The following is a 12,228-nucleotide window of genomic DNA, read 5'->3' on the forward strand; positions in this document are numbered from 1 at the left end:
ACACTCTTTAGTTCTTCTGCACTTTTTAAGTTATTAATGCCTCGTTTTAGACGTCAGGGCTCTCCGGATTCTAGTAAGGAGGTGTGGAGCTACTTTGAGCTGGATAACTGTGGAAAAATCATTTATCAGGGTAAATTATGACCCGTATCACCCAGTCTGAAGGGTGTTTTTGGACAAACTGTTAATATTTCTGGATCTCTGAACGCTGTGGGAGAACGGAGGTGTGCTATTCATCTAAAGTAAGAACTTTTCATCATGGTTTACTACAGCAAAAATCCATTTTACACCAGAGTTCTCCTTTAAGATAATTATTAAGTATGCTGTATTTACCCCACAGTATTAGTGTGTAGTATGCAGTTTGGAAGCTTCAAGAACTGAATAATCCCTTCTACCATAGTTTTTTTTTTACTGCAGATAAAGATACTCAATGTTTAACAATTAATTTCTCAGAGGTAATAATGTTATGGCTGATTCTTGTATTTGAACAAACACTTGAAACATGCTTGGTTTTATAAACAAAAGAAATACCTTTTTTAGGTGTTTCTCCACCGACTGCTGCAAGTTTTGCAGGAAAACCAGCTGAAGCTGTCCCTTTGCTTGGGTCAGGAGGGTTTATGTTGCGAGGAACAACTCCTCGTTCTATTGCATACAGAAAGTTGCAGAGTTTTGACAACTGCAGGGGATTTTCTTTCAGTTGTTGCCAGTTATAGCGTTTATCACCCACAAGCTTCGCCACATGGTGCATTTCACTGTCGTTAAGGCTCAGAATTTGGAATATAGTACCGACTCGGATGCGAACTCTTGTAGTAGTAAGACAGTCAGGCTTCTCTGCTCCACAATTCTGAGCAAAATCTCTCAAGCATTTAGTAGCTCCAAGATTAAGTGTAGAATCGACTCGGGCGAACACGTAAGGGTTGTCCGCTGGGATGCCTACGTTCTCACGGTACTTGATAAGCACTTCCATGGAAGACTCCATCCTCTCTGTGATTAAGGTCGGAACTGCACTTTCCTCTTCCCAAGCGCTTTCGATTCTAATCAACTTGTCAAGAAGACTCTGTTCCAATTTTGTGAACATTTCACAGTTCTTCCCACCATGTTCTTTGGTTCTCTCCATAAACTTCTTGAGCAGAATTTTATCAGTCATGCTTTTCTGTCCTCGGTTAAACAGACCAACCATTGCAAGAAGGCTACGACATAGCTTCTTCCATGCATCCAGACTGGGGTTCTCAATCAATTCCTGCTTAGCCTGCTCTTCAGCAAGCCTTACACAATCTTGCAGCTTCATGACATCTTTTGTAAGAATTGAGACGTCCAATGGGTTCCGTTTAATAGAGCTCTCTGAAGCGCAAGTATGCGACGACACGTACGAAAACCAGTCCTTTTCAAGGCGATCGATGAACCCTTTGGCTTGAGCTGTAGCCTCATCATCCATTGTATTCTCTTCCAAAGCAATCTCAGTTACCTGCCTCAAGGAATACCCCAGTTTTAACATGATCACAGAGTATTTTAACTTGTTTGTTTCTTGATCGAAGCTACCAAGCTTCTTTGCTGCCTCCAAGGCTAATTCATACCTAGCTTCAGTGCATACCTGATGAGCGTACTCAACACTCGCATCCAGCTCTTTCACAGCCAACATGAACCTACCGAGCTCTCTCATCTTTTGCGATATGTAGTTTGACTGATGCTTTTGATGCCCAATTTTTTCAAAAAGTCTGTTGCCTAGTTTGCAGATCAAGGAATCATCATTCACTTGTTTTGAGATTTCATCGTTATGCATACGTTCGACAATATCTCTGCAACCCTCAGAAAGACAGTCATTTAAGGCGTAGGTTTTAACCGAGGAAAGCCTTCTCCGGCTAAGAACATGTTGATCTTCTTGCTTCTTCATATGACATTTAGTCTTGTGACGCAACAGTAGCTGCTTTTGGAAAAAGCCCAGGCAATGAGGGCAAGATTCAAAGTCGTTCTGCAAAGAATCCTTTTTAAGCTTCCGCTGTGGGACAATTTCCCCAGTTCCACTTTGAAGAACCTGTACGTTGTGCTCGTAAGTGCCCTTATTACTGAGTTGACGAAGTAAGACACGTCTCATTTTGGAACCCTTTGGAAAGCTAAAAGCATGTGCTACATCCTTTTCTTTTCGATGTTTTCTTGCCAAGTGTCTTGATATTTTGCCAGTTGGCTTTTTGCAGTAAACACAGAAATATCTTTTGCAAAAGTTTTTTTTTAATCCAGGAGCTTTACGAGTTCTTATAACTCTTGGCTCTGAAGAACTTTCTTTAGACTTTGAAGAGGAGACCCTTAGTCTGGGAGTGGCTTTTATACCAGAAAAGGAGCTGAATTTGGAATTGACTTCAACGATTCTTGTCGACTTTCGACGCAGCGCTGAAGGTGCGTTTGTTGCGCTAGTCGCCGGCTCGTCAGCCTGAGGATTGTGAGAGATATCCTCTTTCTCCAGGTGATTTGCTGCGTCTTTGCTCAACTCACATTCCTTTTCATCCTCATTCTCGGTACCCTTTTCATTAGGATCATTAGAAAGACTAGATTTGAGCAATCCTGTTGTACAATTTTGGGTGGGTTGCGGTGTTGATTCTGATCTAGGCTCAGCCGCCATATCTAACAGTAGATCAGTCCCTGGACTGCACTGTGGGGTGGTCTCTGCTTCAGGCATAACAACAGATTCCTTGTTGACCACCTCTGGACAAGTAGGACTTGCAGCAGTAGGTCCTTGTATGCAACTCTCCAAGCCAGTGCTTTCAGGGTTCTGCATATCACAGTTTTTAACACAACATATCCAATTTGTCTCAAGGAGGTCGACAAATTCTTCCAAGTCAGCAACAGACTCTGTGTCGTTGGCCATCAAACCATCACCAATAAGAATCTCAGCTATTTGCCTGATTGAATAAGCAAGTTTCAATGCCAGAGAGGGTGTCTTAGATTTGTTTGAAGATTCGTCAAAGCCAGCAACGATCTTAGCACCTTTCACAGCCAAATTAAACCTGGATGGAGTAAGAACTTGCTTTAAATGCTCAACACTTTGGTCTATCTCCTTGACAGCCAGCATAAATCTTCCTAATTCCCTCATCTTCTGCGATACATATAGATGACTTTTTTTATCATGTCCATGTCTTACAAAAAGACAGTCACCATACTTGCAAATCAAAGCATCTTTTTTTATATGATCCAAAACGTCATCTTCATACATCCCACTGATAATAGTTTCACAAGCACCGGGAAGGTAGCCTTGCAACGGAACCAGCTTAGATGATTTACTTTGAATCCTTCGTCGGTAACCCTTGCCTTTGTCTTTTTTCATTTGGCAAAACTTTTGATGTCTCCACAGATCCTGCCGAACGAAGAAATCCAGACAGTGCCTGCAAGGTAGGTACTCGCTTGCCGAATAATCCAAAGGAGGTCGTTTTTTTGTAATTATTTCTCCACTGCCAGTTTGAATAACTTTAATATTATGCTGATAATTGCCTTTGATACGAAGTTGTTGAAGCGCAAGTCGCCTTTGTTTGGATCCTTTCCGAAAACTCCGGGCTTGTACTACGTCTGTCTCATTTGCATGGCTGTACAACAGATGCCGAGATATTTTGCAGTAGGATTTCATACAGTAGACACAGAAGTTTCTTTTTTCCTTGGATATTTTCTGGCCACCAACTGTTTTATAAGATTTGGTCACAGTTAGTCCATGGGATGGAACTGGATTGGAAGACATATCAAGGGCTGAGCTGGAATCTTGATTGGACGGTGACTGAAAATTGGGGTTCTGGCATGATGAAGAACCTATAGCTGAACTGTCATCAAGGTTCTTGGCCGGTTGGTCTTCATCCAAGCTGTCATCAGAGTCCATGTTACAACAGGACTGATCGTCATCGGCTGGCATATATTCAGATTCATCTGAGACATCAGAGTCTAGTTCAAGTTTTTCAGTATATGGGCTAACCTTGGGCACTTGAGTTGACTTGCGTCTTAGGTTGTATGTTGAACATGACCTCGAACTTGCAGGTTCTACACAGTCGCCACTCAGACTGGGTGGTTTGCAAAGCTCTGTTTGAGGTTTTGTGCTGGTATTAGGAGTGGACTCCATGTTGCATTTTGGAGAAGGTTCTGGGCTTAATTCAACACTGTCCTGAGGGCAAGATTCAGGAGAAGCTGGGAGATCATCCTCAGAACAAGACTGCTCAGTTCCCTGAAGGTGCGAGTCAATACTAGGCTGAGAGGTTAGGGAAGAACCTGATTCAGGAGGCAGTTCTGGGTCCTGTTCAGTATTCTGCGGGCTGACTTCAGGACTAATTCTGACACTAGACTTTTGGAAAGGGTCAGAGTAAGAAACAGCCTCCGAACTGCATTCTTCTAGGAACTTAAGGCATGAATCAAAATCAATTTGAGGACTGGCTTCAGAAATGGAATTAAAAATCAGTTCATTACATGAATCAGGAGTAAGTGGTCCTCTGGGTGAAAGTGCCTCATGATGAGGCAGGGGGCTGGACTCACGACTGCGCTGGGGGCTGGATTCACGACTGGCCTGGGGGCTGGACTCACGACTGCGCTGGGGGCTGGTCTCACGACTGGCCTGGGGGCTAGACAAACGACTGCGTTGAAGGCTGGACTCTGGGTCAGGCAGGGGGCTGGACTCATGACTGCGCTGGGGGCTGGACTCATGACTGCGCTGGGGGCTGGACTCACGACTACGTTGTGGGCTGGACTCACGGCTGGCCTGGGGGCTGGACTCACGACTGGCCTGGGGGCTGGATTTAGGATTAGGCAGGGGGCTGGACTCACGACTGCGTTGGGGGCTGGACTCACGACTACGTTGTGGGCTGGACTCACGGCTGGCCTGGGGGCTGGACTCACGACTGGCCTGGGGGCTGGACTCACGACTGCGTTGGGGGCTGGACTCACGACTGCGTTGGGGGCTGGACTCACGACTGCGTTGGGGGCTGGACTCACGACTGCGTTGGGGGCTGGACTCACGACTGCGTTGGGGGCTGGACTCACGACTGCGTTGGGGGCTGGACTCACGACTGCGTTGGGGGCTGGACTCACGACTGCGTTGGGGGCTGGACTCACGACTGCGTTGGGGACCGGACTCACGACTGTGTTGGGGGCTTGACTCACGACTGCGTTGGGGGCTGGATTTAGGATTAGGCAGGGGGTTGGACTCACGACTGCGCTGGGGACCGGATTCACGACTGCGTTGGGGGCTGGACTCACGACTGCATTGGGGACCGGACTCATGACTGCGTTGGGAACTAGTCTCAAGATGAAGCTGTAATCTGGATTTACAATAGTCCTGCTGGCTGGACTCAGATGTAGGTTGGGCACATGTTTCCTGACTAGATTGATTGCGGCTCTCTGTGTCCAAATTTTGCAAAACATTTAAACTGGGCTGTGAATTCTTGAGCTTGCATGTGCGCTCATGTCTCAGCAAGGCATTGCCGAGAAAGAAAGCCAAACAATACTGGCACGGAAAATAATCTACCATGGGTTTATTTATTCTGCGTCGAGATTTAGGAACAATTTCTCCATTTCCTTCACGTATAACGTCAATATTATGCTGATAATTGCCTTTGTTACGAAGTTGACCAAGTAAAAGCAGCCTTTCCTTGGATCCCTTTGGAATACTTAGTGCTTGTGCCACTTGTGGCTCATTCTTATGTCTCATCAACAGGTGCCGAGCTATTTTGCTGAAGGATTTCTTACAGTAGAAACAGAACTGTCTTTTCTGCTTTGACAATTTCTGACCACAATTGGATTGGGATGAGTTGGAAGAAGTATTACAGCTTGCCTCTGGACTTGAAGGTGACCCGGTCTGTGTCGCAATCTCTGCAGTGGAACTTTTCTTAGATTGGAAACTGGGTTTTTGGCATGACGATGATCTTAGAGATGACCCGACACCAATGTCCTCAACCGACTGTCCCATTGTGTCCAAATCCTCATCAGAGTTTATACTTAAAGAGTCCTGCTCATCATCAATCTGATTACATTTGGATCGAACCAAGATATCAGGGTCCATGCCGTGTTCACTTTTCCCACGTTTATCAATAGACAGGACCTTGGGCACAGGTTTTAACTTTGATCTCAAGCTGTAGGTTGAACTAAAGCCTGCATTTTGGCTGTATTGGTCAGTTGTTACACTAGATTTAGGGCTGAACTGAGGACTGGAACCCCCATTGCACTTGACAGCAGGTTGTGGACTTAATGCATCACTGTCCTGATGGAAAGATTCAGGAGAAGCTGGGAGGTCATCTTCAAAACTCAAGTCACGACTAGGCTGTGAGGTAGGATAAGGACTAGGTTGTGGGTTTAGTTCAGGACTAGACCTCACACTGGGTGGAAGGCACGAATCAACACTTGGATGATCAGTCTTTGGGATTGGATCAGAATAGTTAGTTTTTTGGCAAGATTTGGAGTAAGAATCTATTTCAGAAGTGCAGCTCTCCACAAACTGAAGGAGAGTCTCAAAACCAGACTGAGGGTTAGGTTCTGGATTGGAACTAACAGAGGATTGGTGGCTTAAATCAGCATTAGGGAGTGTCCTAAGATCAAGATCAGATCTTGCAGCGGTTTCAAAATGTTCTTGATTTGACTGTGGGACGGAATCAAGAATTGTTTTGATGGAGGTTTGGCGGCAATAATCAGGACTAGGATAGGGACTTTGAGGACTAAGACTGGATCCATCAGTGGTCTGACTGTAGTCTTCGAGGTCAGGCTGAAGGCTTTGGTCAGGACTAAGCTGATGGCATGATTCAGGACTAAGAGGTTGCTCAAGATCAAAATTAGTTGGAATGTAGGATTCACCACTGGGTTGACTAGGCTGTGGACTTGGTGTAAGATCAGATTCATCGCAAGACACAAGACTGGCTGGTTTCATGTGTTCAGGACTAGACTGAGAAATCTGAACAGTGTAGATGGCAAGAATGGGTCGAGAAGTGGTTTGTGTTAGTTGGACAGACGTTTCCAAACTAGATTGATGGCCCTCAGTGTCAAGTTCTTGCAATGCATTTGAAGATGATAGGAAAGTCCTCTTGATTCTGCACGAGCGCTCATGTTTTAGCAAGGCACTGCGAAGAAAGAAAGTCAGGCAATATTGGCAGGGCAGATACTCAATCACGGATTTGATTTCTTTTGCACGTTTTTTAGGAACAATCTCTCCATTTCCATTCTGAAGGACGTCAATGTTATGCTGGTAATTGCCTTCCTTGCAAAGCTCCTCAAGAAAGAAACGTCTTTTTTTAGATCCCTTTGGAAATCGTAGGGCTCGTGCTACAGCTGGTTTATTCGCATGTTGGCTTTCCAAATGTCTTGCTAATTTGCTATTGGGTTTTTTGCAGTAAACACAGAATTGCTGTTTGGTGCGCAAATTTCGACTGCCAACTGCTTTACGCGTTTCCACAGTTGTCGTTGAAGGTAACCATGAAGATAACTGGGAAGGATAGGGTGACCCAGATATGGAATGCACTTCAACCTGCTCATCATCAGATAGTATATACTCCACTTCGGCAAATTTACGGTTATCCACTGTTAACGGTTTTAAACGAGTGTTTGAGTGTAACTCTGAGCAGTCAGAGTCGCTGTCCAGATCTTCATTCAGGCTTTCTTCCACAGTATCTACCTAAACAAAGAGAAGAAATATATCTTTCAGCATTTCCTCTAAACCTTTCTAAATATACACACATAAATATATAAACACAATGATAATCTTACTGCTTATTATGCGTAACCCTTTAACGTCCTGCTCAACTCTTTCCACTATTACTAAAACAACCTTTACAATGAGTTTACAATAAGACAGACTAAAGACAATGTCTGAACTACTTAACAGACACTAGTTAAGACATTCTTAACCATCACATGTTTAAATAATGTCTCAATTCATTATTAGGGCATATTCTCACTTGACCGGACTTTCAAGTGAGAATATGCCCTAATAATGAATTGAGACCAGTGTCCGCACCAAGGTTCATGTCTTTGTTACTTTGTAAGTTTTAGATTTGATCCGGTTAGTTTCGGTTTCACTCTGCACTTTATTAACTGAGCACATTAAACAACTTTATTACTACATCCTGTTGCCATCATCAGCTACGTGGGTGGAGTCTCTCTATACTTCATATTAATAATTGGTTTGTAGAATGGTAGTTAGGGTTCGGTGAGCTGCTTTGTTTTTCAGGTGTTTCAGTGCTGAATTCTAGTGTTCTGTCAGAATCTGACTCCAATTCGCTTTCACACTTTTGCACCACAGCAGAATGAGTGTACAGGTTTCTCCACAGGTTCCTTTTATTTCTGTTAATAATCAACTGTTACAGTAAATTAATAAATTCCCAGTCTACTTGAGAATACCTTTTTTGGTTGGACCAAACTGTGGTCCTTTGGTTGGACCAAACTGTGGTCCTTTGGTCTGGACCATGGTTCAATAGAACAGGGCAGAAAACGCCTCTTGAAAGAACCAAACTTTGGTCCTTTGGTCCGGACCAGGGTTCAGTAGATCCAGACCAAGAATACCTCTTTTGTTCGGACTAATTTTTGGTCATTTAGTCTGGACAGTGGTTCAGTAGATCCGGACCAAGAACACCTCTTTTGCTCGAACCAAACTCCGAGCTTTTGGCCCCGAACACGGTTCGGTAGATCAGTGTCAGGAACACCTCTTTTGGTCGGACCAAACTCTGGTCCTTTGATCTGGACCACGGTTCAGTAGATCCAGACTAAGAAAACACCTCTTTTGGTCGGACCGAACTCTGGTTATTTAGGGTAAACTCACACTGAACATGGTTTGGTTGAAACGTGCTGGAGCATAGTAATGCCCCGCTAGCCTGCACTCACACTGCGTTTAAACAATCCGTGCCCGAGCCGCTTAGATCAACAATTACGTTGGCTACTTGGTTCAAGCCTGATTATTTTATTGACAGCATCATACCATGGGAATTTATCCTTTTTATCTGAGCTGCCAGATTTTAAAAGCACATCCTGCACCTTCAGATAGTGCATGTGCAGTTTCTTCATGTTGTCATGACACTGAACAGTGGATCTTTGGTATCCATGAGATAGGAGGTTTTCACGAATTTGACAGAATTCATCAGTGTTCTTGTGTCTACTGCACCTCTGCCGTAGAACAAAACCACCAGGTTTGTTCACAGGAACGTTATCTTGTTCCGTGCTTGGGCACAAATAGTGCTCACACTGCATGCGCACCTTGCTAGAGTCCAAGTGAACCATGCAAGAGTCCAAGTGAACCGTGCTCGGGCACAGCACGGATTGTCTATTGTGAGTACACCCTTTAATTAACATGACTTCCAACATTTGTATGCATTAAAATGTAGAAATATTTGTACCACTTTATAATAAGACTAACTTTATAAAGGGTTTATAAATGGTTTACAATTAGTTTATTAATGGTTACTAATTAGGTTGTAAATGCCTTAAAAATCATTTTTTAAGGCATTTTTAATCATTTTTTAATCATTAATAATCAGTTATAACACATACGTAGAAAGGGCTACAATGACCTGTTGTTTGCCAAATAGTGAACCCACAGCCATCTATATTGTTGCCCTCTCTACATGTGTGTTATAACTGATTATTAATGTTTTTTAGGGCATTAACAACCTAATTAGTAACCATTAACAAGCTAATTGTAAACCATTTATAAACCCTTTATAAAGGTAGTTTTATTATAAAGTGGTACCAAAATATTTAATAATGTCTTAACTGGTGTCAATTAATAATTTGTTTAGACGGTACTTAAATTACCAATAAATAAATAAAAAACCCTTATCGTAAAGTGTTTCCATAAACCTACTAGAGGTTGCTGTGATAGTCACCTGCCTTTTACCTATAGAGAAAGTACATTTTTATATTAAAGTTGAAGAGCAGGGCATTTGCTCTTTGACTTTTTACAAAATACACTTTATTTTTTATATTTGTGGTTTGTGTTCAAATTTTACCACAAATTAAAATCTCAGACAATTAATAAAAAGTGTACATTTCAAAAACGTACATCTTGCAAACAAGAAAAACATTTGTTCCTTTTCTTGTTGAGGATGTTAAAGGGTTAACAAAGCAGGGAAATAAAACCTACGCATGATATGACAATCACCCACAAGAAATTGAAAATAAAATTATTGATTTTTTCAAAGCATACTCTAACAATCTTCTGAGAAAACATGCAATAGTGGTCTAGCGCGAAAACCTCACAGCTGTCAAAACTACTGTTTTATTCTCAAACAAAACCCAAAAAAGGACAATTCAACTGTGGTTAGAGTACAATGTGGATGATGTTTTTTTTTTTATATAATTTGATTTTTTTTTTTTTTTCAGATGATGCAGTCAGGTTACACAATGCAAATACTGCATTATATTTGTAAACTTATACTTAAAGGGGTGACTCCGCCCTCAAAAAGCTCAAACTTTAAACTTTAAAAAGGCTGAAAAATGTGAGGTAGTTTGGGAGGGGCACTGGGTGATGTATGGGTTTAGAGGCGGGGCAGGAGGGAGCAGCAGTATGCCTCTGATAGTCGTGAGGGGTGGTATTATTAATTGACTGATTTGCATATTGTAACGTGTCTGCATATCACAGTAAACAGAAATATCATCCACGCCTATAGCACAGTTGAACCTAAGAGGGCGCTGCAGAGGCAGAAATGACCACAATACAAGTGTTTTTTTAAGGTTAGAAAATATAGGAAATATACAATTAATTTTACAGTTAATTTTAAAAAGACTGGTATGTTCAATTACTTCAAAGGAACACATTTCAGCTAATAATGAAAAATAATATACTTTAGGGTTTATTGGCTCTTTAAGCAATTGCTTAGGCAAAATAGCTCAAGTTTCTAAAACCAGTTGCGAACAAGGGCAGAAAATTTACATGCTGACCACTATAATTTCATTACTTCATTACATTAAATCAGAATGATAAATAAGATTTATCAAACTCACAAATGAATGAGATCAAATCTTTCCAGAGAATGGAATGTTAATATGTACATGTGGGTTAAAAGGCCTCAAATATAAGTAATAGAAAAGTGTTAGTGATGCGTATGACTGACAGTGTTTAACAATAATCTGAAGTCAATAATATAGATAAAAATACTGTAAACTAACTAGCTATGCAACACCAACATGCATTGGCCTAAAATTAATTTAGCTTAAAATCTAAGTGAAAACTAGTGACTAAAGCTAAGTACTAAAAACAAAAAGAGAAAATAATAAAAATAAAAACACACAATAAAAGATAATATGTGGAAACAAGATCATCTTACCTTGATAATGGGCTGAAAAAGGGTCCGTGCCGTACTGAACTGGCTCAGGGTTTCATCCGCAGGACTACGCTTTGAGTGAAGCTTTTGGAAATTTGTCTCATCCATCAGATATTTTAATCTATTTTATCTTAAATTTAGAATTTAGCACATCAGAAACAAAATGCATTGAAATGAAGCTGAGCTGTGTTCATACCGTTGTTCGCAACTTTCATTGCTGTCGTTGGAAATTGCTAAAATTGCATGTAATTGCTATATTTACGCTATATTTTTAAAAATAGTATTTTAAAAACTTTGACTAGGACAACTCATTTAAAAAACGATTTTGGAAGATCCCCTCTGACACACATTCTTAAAGTGGCGTGAAAAAGTATTTTCCCCCTTACAGATTTCTCTTGTTTTTGCATTTTTGTCATACTTACATTTTTCAGAATATCAAACAAACGTTAATTTGAGACAAATATAACCCCAAGTAAAACAAAAAGCACTTTTCCTTTAAAAAAAAGAAATTTCCTTTATTAAAAGAAAAAAAAAACTATTCAATCCAATCTAGCCCTGTGTTAAAATAAAAAGTGTTTGAACTAAATTCTTCCACAGAGATGTGAGAGACTTATTGGAAGTTATCGGTAGAGCTTGATTGCAGTTGTTTTTTACCTTTAAAGAATAAAATTGTCATTTAAAAAAGTGCTTTTTATATTTACTCATGTTTTCTTTGTCTGATACAAAAGTTTGTTTGATAACTGAAAAAATATCAGTATGACAAAAAAGCAAAATTAAAAGAAATTTGAATGGGGGCAAAATACTTTCAGGCCACTGTATATCTTACTATGTATATTTTAAAACATATTAATATTAAAACAACAAGTTAAATTGTGTGCAATAGACAGATGTGGTGCACACAAAACAAAGAAAGCAAATATAGGTGGAAGATACCAATTAATAAAATAAGCTTCACTACTGTAGCGAAATA

General features: G+C 41.1%; 1 protein-coding gene across 8 annotated transcripts in view; it reads right to left on the reverse strand.

Moving 5' to 3' along the window:
* si:ch211-266o15.1 (zinc finger MYM-type protein 4) overlaps nucleotides 1–12,228 on the reverse strand; it is an 80,173-nt gene that overhangs the window by 18,442 nt on the left and 49,503 nt on the right. For 7 of the 8 annotated variants that reach the window (XM_049463691.1, XM_049463690.1, XM_049463693.1 and 4 more), the window contains one exon: nucleotides 529–7,618. The exons of the other annotated variant lie outside the window; for it this stretch is intronic. In XM_049463691.1, the coding sequence (XP_049319648.1) occupies nucleotides 529–7,618 (7,090 nt within the window). The remainder of the gene's footprint in view (nucleotides 1–528; nucleotides 7,619–12,228) is intronic. 8 annotated transcript variants of the gene reach the window in all.

This window comes from Astyanax mexicanus, chromosome 14, assembly GCF_023375975.1.
Source record: "Astyanax mexicanus isolate ESR-SI-001 chromosome 14, AstMex3_surface, whole genome shotgun sequence".
NCBI classification, from domain to species: Eukaryota; Metazoa; Chordata; class Actinopteri; order Characiformes; family Acestrorhamphidae; genus Astyanax; species Astyanax mexicanus.